This window comes from Branchiostoma floridae, unplaced genomic scaffold, assembly GCF_000003815.2.
Source record: "Branchiostoma floridae strain S238N-H82 unplaced genomic scaffold, Bfl_VNyyK Sc7u5tJ_377, whole genome shotgun sequence".
Taxonomy (NCBI): Eukaryota; Metazoa; Chordata; class Leptocardii; order Amphioxiformes; family Branchiostomatidae; genus Branchiostoma; species Branchiostoma floridae.
The window spans coordinates 537,285-553,379 of record NW_023365820.1 but is presented as its reverse complement, the minus strand read 5'-3'; the positions used below and the strand labels follow the sequence as shown (position 1 = coordinate 553,379).

General features: G+C 39.5%; 1 protein-coding gene across 6 annotated transcripts in view; it reads right to left on the bottom strand.

The window, feature by feature from the left end:
- The window catches only part of LOC118408737 (vacuolar protein sorting-associated protein 13C-like), a 45,262-nt gene that overhangs the window by 12,269 nt on the left and 16,898 nt on the right, over nt 1-16,095 (bottom strand). For 4 of the 6 annotated variants that reach the window (XM_035809588.1, XM_035809592.1, XM_035809593.1 and 1 more), the window contains 14 exons: nt 14,832-14,906; nt 14,207-14,284; nt 13,151-13,344; nt 11,743-11,971; nt 11,114-11,290; nt 9,880-10,023; nt 8,850-8,933; nt 7,340-7,393; nt 6,540-6,650; nt 5,283-5,435; nt 4,565-4,845; nt 2,281-2,416; nt 1,069-1,219; nt 85-214 (listed from right to left, as the gene is read on the bottom strand). In XM_035809588.1, coding sequence (XP_035665481.1) covers nt 85-214; nt 1,069-1,219; nt 2,281-2,416; nt 4,565-4,845; nt 5,283-5,435; nt 6,540-6,650; nt 7,340-7,393; nt 8,850-8,933; nt 9,880-10,023; nt 11,114-11,290; nt 11,743-11,971; nt 13,151-13,344; nt 14,207-14,284; nt 14,832-14,906 — 1,997 coding nt within the window. Of the gene's footprint in view, nt 1-84; nt 215-1,068; nt 1,220-2,280; nt 2,417-2,739; nt 2,792-4,564; nt 4,846-5,282; nt 5,436-6,539; nt 6,651-7,339; nt 7,394-8,849; nt 8,934-9,879; nt 10,024-11,113; nt 11,291-11,742; nt 11,972-13,150; nt 13,345-14,206; nt 14,285-14,831; nt 14,907-16,095 lie in introns of all 6 variants that reach the window. The other 2 variants (XM_035809589.1, XM_035809590.1) reach the window with 2 other exon arrangements.

Genomic DNA, 16,095 nt, shown 5'->3' with positions numbered 1-16,095 from the left:
TGGCAATCTTCGCAAGTGCATCATTCTGTGTACAGAAAGAGAGGCGTAAATTCTCTACAAGATCACATAAGGAGAAAACTTTACCTCAAGTAAGCAATCTCTGTGTAGAGGCTGCTTACAAGTGACACCCCCAGCCCCTCTAGTGACAGGAAGGCTTCCAGCGATGTCTTTTCTCCAGAGGCCTCCCGTACGTCCTGGGCAAGGCTTGCATCCTCTGTTAACAATAAAGGCAACACAGCTGTGATTCATTTTCCTATTTCTCTACTACACTCACTCACTTATCAATCCATTTAGTTAAAATTCTTGATCACTAACTCACTCTTTGTTTGCCTTGCTTGCATATAAATGCCAATATTGCAGGTATCATACCTCACAGGTATACAAGAGGTGCTTGAAGACTTAAATGATATTGATATTTATGTTATACCTGGGCAGTGATAACGTTCAATATGGGAGTTCCTGACCTGATAGTAACTTTCTGTATCACACGAGCTTCAAACTGTTATCACAGGGGGCTTCCATCAACTAATTTGAACATACACCATGCGCACAGAGTGTAACACGGTCAAAAATACAAATACCTGACTCTGACGTTGGAATGTCTGCTGTTACAATTATTTGCTTGAGGACTCCCAATTTTCAGGTGCATTTTCAATTGAAATGTATTTTCTCAGGTGGGTATGACAATATATATATAAAATACAACATGGCCAAACCCTGCTATTGGTCTTGTACATGTACACACAAACAAACTGTACCTTGGGTGATACGGAAAACACCATTGATTCTATATTCTATATGTAGCACTAAGAGACTGAGTGTGTATTAGGCCCCAACACAGGACTGTGTATTAGGCCCCAACATCTCCAACCAGGACCTACTAGAAGCTAACGAGAAGGCCGTGGCCTGGCTGCAGTACTGGCACGGAACGATATGATGATGACTAAGAGGGCCACCAGCTCACACGCCCAACACCGCTAACCACTATGCCAAAAGAGGCAGAACCGATAGCATGGTCAGTTTGTTGGCGCTTGAACCCCACCGATACACAGCTATTCCAAAATGCACCTGTGAAGAACAGCACCCTCTGTAGCCCGTCCAGGTATGACACCCAGTGGATGTTGGTTCTCTTCTGTTTACTTCGGCCAGGCCCGTTCTTCTTACTGCCATGGGCAGTTTCTGTACCGGGCAAGATGACCGTCTCTATACCAGCATTGTCCTGGAATGAATTAACATCAAACAAGATGTTAAAACATACTTAAAGGGATGGTATCAGAGCCTATCTATAGGATTGACAACTTTATCTCAGTGCCTATTAGGGTTGACTCCAGGACTCGCCCCCCTCCCTCTTGAGATGGAAATTATCTTATTGGAGTAGACAAAAGTTTCATCCCAGCTGACCAAAAAAAATTGAAGATAATGAAATTGTATTTTGTTAAGCTAAATAAAATTACAGATTCTACAACAAAAATTAACAACATGGGCTCTCAAACAATGACAGGGACAGAAGATATTTAAAACTGAAGAAGTGAGCTTCTTGGACTAAAACTAAACATTGTGCTTTAAGATGAATATGCAATTAAAGTTAAAACAGTTTTGCACATATCCTCTCCTATATAAGGAATTACTTTTAACACTAGCTTACGTCGATGTAGGTTAGACATCCAGGTAATAAGATACGCCAAAAATAGTTACTCAAGCAACTGGATATGGTTTTGAAACGGTCAGACGTTTCGGAAAGAATCCACTTTCCTTCGTCAGTGACACTGAAGTGATCTGCAAGAAACAGGTGTTTTATACTCTAACTATGAATGAAGACAATTTCAGATGTCCAATAGGAAAGGTTGTAAGACAATTCAGAACCACCCCCCCACCCCCGCCAACAAAACTTTTAGCTCCTGTAACTAAAACAACAGGAGCTAATTGACTCATTTGCATTAACTGTGTCTTAGCCTTGATATCCTTTGAAATCCAAATTGTCTTCAGCTTGACTTTGGCTTAGCTTTGTTTTCTTTGGAATCCAAATTGTCTTCAGTCTGAATTGTCTTACAACCTTTCCTATTGGACATCTGAAATTGTCTTCATTCATAGTTAGAGTATAAAAGACCTGTTTCTTGCAGATCACTTCAGTGTCACTGACGAAGGAAAGTTTATACAAAATGACATGCAACAAATAACATCGAGTTTGACAGCTAAGTTGTTTAAAAGATTGCAATGTGCGAAAGGAAACTGTACATTAGTCTAGATTAGATTTTAACATTCAAACATATATTGTGATACCTGGTTTATTCTGGCTGGAAATGAAGGTTTGTCTCTCTTGTAGAGGTTCCACCATAGAGTCCTCTCCTCAGTAGGATCATCCCAGGTGTATAACACTGACTGGTTGGGTGTCAGGACAATGACTTGACTCATACCCCTGTAAAGAAAGTCACAAATAACACATAACAACATCAGATGATGCTCTGTTCAATCACTTTATGATCATCCCATGTGTACAACACTGACTGGTTCGGTGTCAGGACAATGACTTGACTCATACCCCTGTAAAGAAAGTCACAAATAACACATAACAACATCAGATGATGCTCTGTTCAATCACTTTATGATCATCCCATGTGTACAACACTGACTGGTTCGGTGTCAGGACAATAACTTGACTCATACCCCTGTAAAGAAAGTCACAAATAACACATTACAACATCAGATGATGCCCTGTTCAATCATTTTATGATCATCCCATGTGTACAGTACAGACTGGTTGGGTGTCAGGACAATGACTTGACTCATACCCCTGTAAAGAAAGTCACAAATAACACATAACAACATCCGATGATGCCCTGTTCAATCATTTTATGATCATCTCAGGTATACAGCACTGACTGGTTCGGTGTCAGGACAATGACTTGACTCATACCCCTGTAAAGAAAGTCACAAATAACACATTACAACATCAGATGATGCCCTGTTCAATCATTTTATGATCATCTCAGGTATACAGCACTGACTGGTTCGGTGTCAGGACAATGACTTGACTCATACCCCTGTAAAGAAAGTCACAAATAACACATTACAACATCAGATGATGCCCTGTTCAATCATTTTATGATCATCCCAGGTGAACAACACAGACTGGTTCGGTGTCAGGACAATGACTTGACTCATACCCCTGTAAAGAAAGTCACAAATAACACATAACAACATCCGATGATGCTCTGTTCAATCATTTTATGATCATCCCAGGTGAACAACACAGATTGGTTAGGTGTCAGGACAATGACTTGACTCATACCCCTGTAAAGAAAGTCACAAATAACACATTACAACATCAGATGATGCCCTGTTCAATCATTTTATGATCATCCCAGGTGTATAGCACTGACTGGTTCGGTGTCAGGACAATGACTTGACTCATACCCCTGTAAAGAAAGTCACAAATAACACATTACAACATCAGATGATGCCCTGTTCAATCATTTTAATATGATTATCCCAGGTGTACAGCACTGACTGGTTCGGTGTCAGGACAATGACTTGACTCATACCCCTGTAAAGAAAGTCATAACTAACACATTACAACATCAGATGATGCCCTGTTCAATCATTTTTAATTATGATCATCCCATGTGCACAGTACAGACTGGTTGGGTGTCAGGACAATGACTTGACTCATACCCCTGTAAAGAAAGTCATAACTAACACATTACAACATCAGATGATGCCCTGTTCAATCATTCTATGATCATCCCATGTGTACAGCACTGACTGGTTTGGTGTCAGGACAATATATGACTTGACTCATACCCCTGTAAGAAACTCACAGATAACACATTACAACATCAGATGATGCCCTGTTCAATCATTCTATGATCATCCCATGTGTACAGCACTGACCGGTTCGGTGTCAGGACAATATATGACTTGACTCATACCCCTATGGGCATGCCACAAATTACACATCAAAATATCAGTTGATGCTTGAATGTGTGAATCATTTTAACTGTTCAGAAAAAGATGAAATGCTCCACTTACTGTCACAACTTGACACATGAGTTGCATTAGGTACACCAAGCTACATTGACATCGACATTGAAACCTTAAACGCTCTTCTTGCCTACCCCACAAGATCAATAAATGAATAAATAAAAATCATACAAGTAAAGAGTTGTAGCCTGGGTACCATCCTCTGTAGTAACCACTGCATGACTGGATCTTTTCACTAGCAAGCAAAAAGATTTAGCCAGCAGTTACAACTGAGAAATGGTACCCAGGTTTAGTTACTGTAGGTACTTGTAGTAAAAGTGTAGTAGAAGTAGTAGACAGTAGTAATATAGGTAGAAGCAGTAGAAGTAGTAGTAGCAGAAGAAGTAAAGTAGTAGTGGAAGTTTATAATTTGATTTTACTGATATGGGTAAGCCGTTGTTGACTGTTTTCTAACGGTAATTTGATATAATGTAGCTTCAAAAGTAAAGGGATTGGACAGTCAAGTCATCCTATTCAATTACTTTATTCAGGTACTTGTGTCTAAATCTATGCCATGGAAACTATTCAAAACTGTACTACTCACTTTTGGTGGAACCTGATAAAGGCATTGTGACAACAGTTCACAACTCGGACTGGCGCATCCCCCGGCTGGAACGGGGTGAACGTTATCGTTGTGGGGCTCTCCATCCCTCCAGCCACGTTCACGGTGAGCGCCGTGCCGTTCCACATCCTGAGAACTGTGGTGTGAGACTTGTGGATGGGGAAGTACTGTGACAGGACCGGGATCTCTGCACCCTTGTTCTCCACCCCTGGCTGTCTCACCACGAGGTTCAGAACTCCGGAGTGAGGCCACAATGGTAAAACCTGAAGAAAAATGTACGCAAAGGCTTTTATTCACTTAGATCAGAAACCATAACCACAAAACAGTGCCTGCAACACTTCTAATCTCCTTGTCATTGATGAAGGTTAGACATCCAGGTAATAAGACATGCCAAATAGCAATTACAAATTGTGTCAAGCAACTGGATATGATTTTCGAAATGGGCACACGTTTAAGATAACATCCAATATGTATATATATCTTTCGTCAGTGACAGTGTCAGTAGTCTCTTTATCATTTCTCATTTTGTCATTTTTCTGTGTCAATTTTTGGTGCAAAACTAAAAAAAAAACTATGACACCATCTTCACTAACAGTCAATAATTTCTTTCCTTTCTCCCTCCCTCCCTATACATTCATTGATTATTGCACTAATTCATTTGTTAATTCATTCATTTGTTCTTCTGTTAATCATCAGTTACCTCTTCTGGCTGGATGACAGTCCAGTACTCATCCTCCTGACCTTCCTCAGTGAAGGTGACCTCTGCAGTGGTCTTGTTGACCACCATGAAGAAGGGCAGCAGGGTCACCATCTTGGTCAGCTTCAGCTTGGACAGGTGGATCTCCAACCACACCTGCATTTGTGCCAAAATAGATATAGATATTGGCGCAGAGCATCCCTGAAAAGTTTCATCAGATTGGTACTGTAACCATAACTATTGTTTTATTCAATGACATATTCACATAAAGCAGTCTGTACATTATGCTTTTATGTTTGTGACTGTATTTGAACTGTGAGCAGCAACACCTGTTCTGCAGTACAATGTGAACCAGTGAGAATTTCCCTGAAGAAGGTGACAGACGCTGAAACGTTGGTGTCGATAAAACAATAATGGTTATGTAAGAGTCTCAGTGTACATGGCATTTTCCCCCCAAAGGTAAAAGGCTGTCTGCTTTTTCTTTGCCATACATGTAGCGCACTGGGTTATCCACTGTGTCTAAGAGCATGGTATTGGAAGGTGGAGCCCATCCCTCTCATTTTTTCCACTGCATTTCACCAGTTGCCAACAGAAGTCACGTACTAGTTTTCAAACATTAGTGGAGTGAGGAAAGTCATTGAAAGTGACTTTTTCAAAGACACAACGCCTATCCAGGAATGCCAGGAATGTAATTCATTTAGCCTATCGCTCGCACGTCCGAATGGCATTGTAGAAATTGAGAGGGGCGAGTAAGAACAGAAAGATACAAACATGCCGACATGATTACAATGGCGGCAGATTACAAATCATGACCGCTATCGCTGTCGCCACAAAAGCTCAAAGCTGTTGGGCAAGGACGGTAGGCGGTACTTAAACACCGCTGTTACACTACTCCCCCTTTTCTTTTCAAGGTTTGTTCTCGAATCTCCGAGATCGACATCCCTGTGTGGCACATCTTAGCCTGTTACTCACAGTGTGGCACATCCGCTAGCCTGTTACACACTGTGAGGCACATTTCTAGCCTGTTACTCACAGGGCTGGCATTTGACCCCCAAAGTACATCGGGGTTGTTAGGACAGGGAATTGTGGTTATGTGAAGAAATGTCAATCTGCGACAAGTACAAATATGTCATGTAGTTTAGACTGCACTAGGAAAAATCAATATGTCTAAGAACACTATGTCCATATGTTACATTATCAATCCCAAACACAAATGATGTTTGATGTTGTGTGCTTATATACAGGGTGATCTCTATTTACCTGGTAGACTTTCCCACTGTCCTTGTCCCGACAGGTGACCACTCCTGCATGTCCGACTGTGTCCAGTGGTATGGCAGATGACCACTTTGACCGGAACATTCGCATCTTTGCCTACAACCCAATAGACAAGGCTATCAATGTGTTTAAGTAAAACATTTTTCCTTACTTTTCACCATGACTTCTAGGTAAAAATATATTTGTGACTCAATTTAATAACTTTCACAAATACGTCATTCAATATATTGTTCTTTTTAAAAGATTCTCAAAATGATACATTTTTGCCCAATTTTCCCGCATCTTAAAAAATTAAATGAAGTTTAAAAAAAGGGAAAAAATTTAAGAAGCATTGAAATATTGTGCTTTAGTCCAAAATTGCCAAAAATGAAAAGACACCATCACCTAAAAAAGAGGGCACAAATTTTATAAAAATTTAAAATAATGTGAAGATAAGGAAACCTTTTAATGGCCGAGGCCACCCTAGCTAGTATTCAATAAATATTGAATATTAGTAGCTATCATGTTGATGAACTGTTGATTACTGCATTTTAGGCATGTTCTTTTAGGCTTGCTCTTCCAAACTACTGCCACCATCTGGAAGAAACCTTTTCCCAGCCTTAGATTTGCATCTATCAAAAGATGTTGACTATGGAAATTAAAAAAGAAAGAATACCAGTGAGAATGACCTTGTTTCCAATCACCTTGCACCATAATAATTATACAGCAAAGCTCCAGCATTGCCACATAAATGGTGTTATTCTTACATGCAGCATTATTAAAGCTTTTACTGTGACTATTCTTACCGGACGTATTCTCTTTTCTGCCTTCTCTACACAGGCACATGCTAAACTTCCCATCTTTTGATAGGAGGTTTGGAGGGTGAAGGCAAGATAAGGGTGGTGAGAAGCAGTTTATCAAGGGTTGAAAGTTTTGCATTTTAATATTAAATCGATTATGTGTGTCACAACATGGAATTATGGTGGAGCAGTTTTAACAGGTCCTTGAATAAATTTGAAGGTTTTTGGAACCCAGAGCCATGTGAAACACAACCCCCCCCCCCACACACACACAAAAACACACGAACGTACATGCCCGCACACACACACACACGCACACACTCACACACACACAAACATAAATACACACAGAGGATAAAAAAGCCAAAGCTGATAGACAAATACACAAGGCACACAAACAAGGTAACACAGAATAGCTCAGAGAAAGAACATTATTGTCCTAAAGCAGCTGGTCCAACAAATCAAAACTGTGAACGCACACGAGGTATCAAACAAAAACATATAGCAAGACAGAGCATTACTGTTATACCGCATCAAACAAGTAAAAACTAAGGGAAACACACCGTATCAAACAAGGGAAAACTCAGAGAAAGACACTTGAGATATTAAAGAGTTATTGCATCAAACATGTAAAAACTGAGAGGCAGATGAGGTATCAAACAAGCAAGAACACAAAGGAGTAAGACCGGATCATGTTATAGTGCTAGCGCATCAAACAAGTCAAACCTTAGAGACATACAAGATATCAAAAAAGCAAAAATTCACTTAACATAACAGCACATTGATAAATGTGTTATGACAATCAAACCAGTCAAAACTGAAACATCACACAAGACATCAAACAAGTAACAACTCAGAGAGAGACAGTAGTTATAGTGTATAGTGAAAGTCTCTGGGATGTTCTACCACGTTATGGTTTCTCTCTTTCTGGCCGAGTGGCAGAGAAGCATTGTCCATGACTAGGGGGACAAAAGGGAAACACAATTGATTTAAACTAATAAAGAGAGCAAGATTCTAACTGTAACACTAAGATTTATTTCAAAAACTCTTTAAATGTAGTTTCTCTTTTGTTTTTGTCAAGCAAATGTTTTTCGTCTATAAGAGTTGGTTAAGTTTTAAAAAAATATGAAATTTAGAATTTTGTTGTTGTTGTCAAACTTGTATTGGCATACTGCAGTTACACAATTGTTACAAAGTTTTTGGATGAACCTATAACAAACCTATTGGAAACAAATCTTAAATATATTCTGAAGAGAATGAAATACTTTTCCCTTTGCCACTTAAATCAATATGAAGCTCATAGATAATTGTTCAAGGAAGCAAAATAACTGCCATAAAGTCTAATGCTTCAAGAAAATAGTAATTGAAAGTAAGGCTTCACTGACTTTGGTATTGTTTCACTTGATTTATTCTAAGAATTGCTTTAGACAGGTTCAACCAATATGAATATGCATGATTTTCTCATGAATTTTCTGCCTGCTAAAATGAATCTGGTGTTTTCAAATCCTGTGCTCACCTTCTTTCTCCTGTGCCTGTGGAAACTGAATAGAGCAGGATCGTTGGTGGTGTTGCCCTGATAAACAGTGCTGCTCCCTGCACCCTGTAAGTAAGACAACAAGTGATTAGTATCAGTCTGAGACAGCTAGTTGCCCATGGGAAACTTCAGAATTTGTACTAATGATAATATAACATGATATAGTATACAAGGAGGAATTCTGATCAGATTTCTTCACGTCTACCGAGATATCCAAAGACTTTAAAAGTCAGAAGTACGCAAGTCATGTTAAAACCTCTGAAATTTGGCTGAAAGGCTTTACCTCTGCACTATAACAATAGGACTATTCTACCTTTGAACTATGATCTGAGACTTTTCTTGCACTGAACTATAACCCTAGGAATTAATCCTACCCCTAAACTGTGACCCTTGGACTAATGTTCTTTTGAACTATGACCTAGGACTTTCCTCCCGATGAACAATGACCTTACTCTGAACTCCACAGTGAACAAGGTACTGCTGAACTCTGAACTACATCATATGACCTTAAAGTTTTCTTCGACATGAACTATGACCTTCTGATGATCCTGAAGTCCACACAGAGCACTGTACTGCTGAACTCTGAACTACATCATATGACCTTAAAGTCTTTTTAGACATGAACTATGACCTTCTGATCATGAAGTCCACACAGAGCACTGTACTGCTGAACTCTGAACTACATTGTACAACTCTTTAGTCTTTTTACACATTTTTTTAAAACTATGACCTCCTCACCCTGAACTCCACAGGTAGAGCTGTTTTGCTGAACACTGAACTACATTGTATGACCCTATAGTTTTTTACACATGACCTATGACCTCCTCACTCTGAACTCCACAGGTAGAGCTGTTTTGCTGAACTCTGAACTACATTGTATGACCCTATAGTTTTTTACACATGACCTATGACCTCCTCACCCTGAACTCCACAGGTAGAGCTGTTTTGCTGACCTCTGACCTACATTGTATGACCCTATAGTTTTTTAACACATGAACTTTGACCTCCTTACCCTGAACTCCACAGGCAGAGCTGTTTTGTTGACCAGCCAGTACGGTGCATACAGGAAGACATCCCGGCTGCCCCCAACAGTGGTGTGCACTCCCAGCGCCATCTGTTTCTTCTCTCCCTTCACATCTGTGGTTTCCATGACAACCTGGAACAAAATTTTCAAAGGAGTACAGAGCTCAAGTTAGCATTGTGCAATATTTTTCTCATGAGACTGGTAGAATGGTAGTTGAACATAACGTTAGTTCACCTTTATCCGTGGGGTAACCTATATCCGTTGTTTTTCAAAACAGCGCATTAAGGAATATCAAGTCGACGGATGGTTGTTTCAAATTGTAATATTTTCAAAGTATAGCAGTTTGAACTCACATTTCGTCAACATGATAGCCCTAAATACCCTGATTTTGAAAGCAACGGATATAGGTTACCCCGCGGATAAAGGTGAACTAGCGTTACATGTACATGTACTTCCGGTGGACTAGCCCACCTACTGTAGAGATTGCAAAGTTGTGTGGTCCAAGCTTAGGGCTATCAAAACAGAGAATCCTATGACCCATCTGGTGCAAGAAGAATTTTGAAACCAAATAGTCTATACTATTATTTGATGTAATTAACTGTTACAAAAGAAACATGAGCCAAAGGAACAAGTGAATGTTATCAGCTAGTAGTTGTTATTAATTGCCATACATTGTACCTTGTGCAAATGTTGAGCAATAAAGTTCATTCATGTCAGAATTTTTGTGAGGACACAGCTTTAAAAATTTACAGAACTGCTTTTGGTCCATTTCTAGTCCTTATTTAGATTTATTCATTCCAGGGCTCTAGCCAGCTCGACATTTTTTTTCCGTCAGCCAATTCCCATTGTCGCGAAAACACTATTCAAGGAGTTAGAGAGACTGAACTGAGATCTTTAAAAACGGGTTTTAATGAGATTATTGTACGCAAAAGGGCACCGACACACATTGTCAACAATCATAACAATAGCAAAACAAACAGTGTGTGGCTTTTACGACCGTGGACATCGTCCCCAAGCAGCCTGTAGCATCCACCAAGAAGCTATTATCAGATTTTTGTTCGTCAAAGTTGACGGATTAGTTTTAAAATTGTTCCGTCACACGAAGATTGACGGAAAAACGGACGCTGGCTAGAGCCCTGATTCACTCACTAAATAATTGTTTGGCCAGTTGCTCAGTCACCCACTCTGATCATGCATCAATTCATCCATTGCAGTTTCTTACCATCTCATATTCGTCCATGTCCAGAGAGATGTAGAAGGTCCCTGACCAGTCCAGCCCCTGGTAGCCCCTCAGGTGGACATCCACTTTGTGGTTCTTCTCCATGTCCAGACTACAGGAGGGGACACTGACCCCGGCAGACAGGGTCACTTCTGGACGGTCCCCTATTGTGTAATTAACCTGTGGGGATACACAAATTTTTTAGACATTCTACATGGTCATCATTGTCATCATCATCATCATCATCATCATTACAACAATTATCATCATTGCCATCATTATCATGGTCATCATCGTTGTTGTCATCATCATTGTTGGCATAATCATCATCATTTTGGTCATCAGTATCAACACCATCATTATCATAATTGCCATTACCATCATCATCATCATTGTCATTGTGTCATCGTCTTTATCTGGATCATTATTATGCCAGATTTGTCTAAACCCAAAATGGTATGTCCAAAATTGATTTTCAGCATTAAATGAATGAGGGGATTTCAAGGAACACACTACTACAGGAGAAGAAAAATGAAAAAGGCTCTGAACCACAAAAATATAGCACCAAAATATTACACAGTTAACAGCCCCCTCAACCAAACAGCCCCTTCAATTTTACAAATAATACTTGCCTCATATGGAAGATAGTTGTGAAGCACCACTGGTGAATAGAGACACAGGGTACCATATGGAGAACTGCTCATGTTCCTCTGAGCCACCCTTCTTATGGGAGAGGCTTCCCATGTTACATTGTAGAAAAACATGGCTGCCCCCGACTCCTCTGGTTGACATGCGATAGTCTGTACTGCCTTCTTACTGGCTACATCCTGCCAATTCAAAGACTCCTCAGCAGCAACATGCCTAGAAAACAAGAAATCAAAGATGTCAGTTTTTGTAAATTTCTCTACAAAATATAAAACAACCATGTACATCCCATACACCCCAGGGCACATGATAAGCCTGGAGTTCAGCCTGGTTCACTTTGTTCCGCTCCCGAAGGTCGCTACTCAAGTACTTTGGGAGCAGGACAAAGCAAACAAGGCTGGACTCCAGGCTATACATGATTGGGCTCCTGACTTTCTGGCCATGGGCCACTCTTCATGTCCTATCAGTCAAACAAATTTTAAGAATCCTTCCAGTCTCCAAACACAACTCAGCCTGGGAAAAAATTTGGAGCCAGGCCAGCAATAACAATTCTGAACACACACCAAGACAAACAGACCAAAACAGCCTCCTTTTATCTTGGAGATTAAAAAAAAAGTATGAGGCTTAAAGTGCTTTGGTAAAGTTAGAAACTAGCTATATCACCAGCTAACAAGCACTGCTTTTTCAGCACCATGAAAAGTGACTATGGTCAATATCAACTTATGCTGTAGGTAGATTCAAATATTCAACACTAGCAATTGTAAGTGTGAATATTTGCATGTGCTAGACAATATTTTGTGAGCGTGTGATGAGGATATCAATCTCAAATCCAATGTTTATAGCTGGTTATTTGGATAAGATTCTTTAGACAGAACTCTTTCATTTTCAGCACCAAGGAAAGAGATGGTTGTATGAATAATAACAAAAAGGAAACAAAAACCTCTTTTAATCTAAAAATTACTCTTCATCATAGTGATCATGTATTAGGTTCTTCCTTTTCGTTTCCTAGTTATGAATTGCCTGACGAGCATGAGGTGAAAATTGGTTTCCACTTGCATTACCTACTGTAAATACAATAATAGCAATGTCATCCTCTAGTTAGGTTTGCTGGGGCTTAGAACCTAATGGTTTGGGGTTCAAATAATTTCTAACAGGCCACAGCAATGCACTTAACACCTATTCTCTCATTTGACTTATGTTGAAATTGATGACTTTCATTCGGACATTAAGCCGGAGGTGCCTTAAAGATCATATGGAGGAAAAGGGTCCTTTCTGCAGTAACTGGTCTTATACAGCTTGTCTTGTCTTACCATACAAAACTGGTGTCTTATATAGATAGATGATTTATTGGTCATGCAAAACAAACAATCAATCAAAAACAATATGCTGCCTTACTCTGTTCCTTCGGGACTGATTTCCAGTGCAGCTTGGTAAGCAGCAAACAGGGGTACCGGACAAGTCTGGCCAGGTGTAACAGAACCAAGCAGGGCTCGTTTGTTGTCATCAGTCTCATAGCAACCATCCTCTGCATCAGGGAGGAGGGACAGGTCACAGGTCATCACCATGGATACCGGAAGCTGGTTGCTGACCTAGAATAGACAAGAAGAAAGACATGTCAAGAAACGGAAAAGGAAAGTATGACATTTAGCAACCTTAACAAAACAAGGAAGGTAACATTTGAAAAACACACTGTTTACTCTCTCATGGTCTCTCACGTAACACACTCCTCTGTTTATTCTTATACAGACTAATCTTGTCATATTTTGTGACCTGCCCTTCTAGCTCTGTCCTACCACTTGCTAGACTATGTAATGAAAAACCACAGAGCGTCTGCTACATCTCCAGATAACATAGCGGTAGCTGTCTAGTCCAGGTTATTAACCTTACTTATTTGGAGAATAGTAAAGACAATGCGGAAGAATTTTAGAAGATTAATAATTGCTTTCCTTCTGTGAAGATAAATATAATAAAAAGGCAGACTGAACATAACTAGTCAGAATGCTTAATAAACTTTTCTCTGCTAAGGACTTACATACATTTATGACAAATTCCAGGGCTTGAAATACTGGGTGCATGTGCACCCAGGTGCACCCAAAAGTGGAGCTATGCACCCAATTATTTTCTGTGGATGCACAGGGTGCACCCAAATATTTTCTTAGGTTTATGTAATGTAAAGATATCAAAGTATAAAAGTATTGGATTCTTGAGATCTGAGTTTTAGAAAAATGATAAAAATATCTGTCTTGGTACTTGTTTAAGAATTTGATAGCTTGTAACTGAGTTTTATTATTAGGTTATTACTTAAATTTAAGTGGTGAACCCAAAATTTTTTTGGTGCACCCAATTTTTTAAGCTGGGTGCACCAGTGCACCTAATCCCCCAAACGAATTTCGAGCCCTGAATTCTAATTGGTTACAGCAGTGGTTAGTAGTGATGGGGTTTAAACCATACCTGTAGTGGTGACCTGAGAGTGATTCTCCTCCTTCCATGGTTGATCTCCACATCACAGACAACACTGTAGGCCTTCTTCTGTACATGTATGGGATAAACAGTGTAAACATTGGGCATGTACCTAGTACATTGTACTTTACCTAAAGGCTAGCATTAACAAATAGGATTCTCCTAAGCAAAAATCATAACAAAACAACATCAGCTAGGGCACTACTGCAATCACTAAACAGAGGCATTGTTAACTTCCTTGCCAGTCTGACTAATTGCTGACGTGAAAGTATTTGCAAGATCATTTGTCTGTAATCCTCGCCAGTTTACGTTTTGAAGTAATTGGTTACTAGTATTGATCCTGAAGAATATAACAGTAGTTGAACATTTGATCTGTGTAACGTTATACCTTTGTTTGAAGAAAGTTTAGCATTGTACTATGATTACTACCAACACAGATCGATGAGATTTCATGAAAAACAATGCCATTCCCTTTAACTAGTAGAGGGTTTTTCAGATAATAAAAGCCAAAGATGAAAGAATTTAAAGTACATTTTAAGATTAAATATAAATACACCCCCAGATCCCGAGTTGTTTGTCTTTTTTATTTGTTTGTTTATTTGTTTGTCAGTCCTACCTTGCTGGGAGTCAGCTGGTGAATGAAGGATCCTGCTCGTCTACAGGAAATCTGCAGAGGGTCGAAACCTGGAACCTACAGCAAACAAAAAATGGAATGGGTCATCCAGGTACTGTAAAGTCTGAAAACTTTTGCTTGTGTTAATTATTGATGTCACAAATGTGTTTCCTTTGAATGAATAACTGTACTCGAATTGTTTCCACCAACAACTTGAAGCAACCTCAAAAACCTCCTTTTCCCCTCTTACTGCCAAGAAGCTAAATGAAACTATGATTGTGAGTAAAGGTTTGACTTCTTTGCACAATAGCCAACAGAATAAAAATGGATTCAAATGGCTTTCATTTCAGAGAAATATGAAAATATGCAATACGAGGGGCGTGCAATTAGTAATGGTCCTGACCCATTTCCCATAGCAGGAGATTAATGAAACTTGGCACAGTTATTAGTCTTTCTCTTCATAGGAATCACCCAGAGTTATGCATTTCTCCCATCGTTTGATGCAGCTCTGGACACCGATTTTGTAGGACACCCCAGGTTGGTCCTCCAACTGATGCCTCATCAATGGCACAAGAGGGACGACCAGGTCTGGGAGCTGTTTCCACAGACTTCCAGCCACGTTTGAATTCAGGATGCCAGCGTTTTACAAGGTCATATGATGGGGCATCATCACCATAAGTTAATGATTTTGACTTATTTCTTTATGATCTGTAGATCATGTTCAGTTTTGTCTGCTTCAGTTTTTTTAGCTAGATCATTTGTTGCGTCATGATGATCACTGGGTTTCATTTGATTTATTTGATTTATTATGGTTTGATGTATGGTCTTCATATTCATTTAATAGCATTATGATTTGTAAAGTTTGAAGGGGGTAGAGGTTGTATAAGCCACACGGCTTTTTCTCTCCCCTTGCACGTTCTGTTGTTTTCTTTAATTTGCTGTATTTATGATTGTTTTTAAAGTGCAAAATAAAATAAAATCAAAAAAAAAAGTTTCATTTATTTCATCAAAAGTCTTCTTTGGTGTGCGTCCTTTCAAATACAAAAACCGGATCACTGCGCGACACTCAACTGGTTCCATTTCACACCTGGTCCATTTTGCACCTGACTAAGTTCAAACACCAGTAAATCAGAAACCACAATTAGTTCAGAGCTGTCTTTTGCAACATAACCCATAGAGATATGAATTATTACACATACAAAATTTCATTTAGATCAGACAACTGGAAGTGGGTCAGGACCATTACTTATTGCACGCCCCTCGTAAA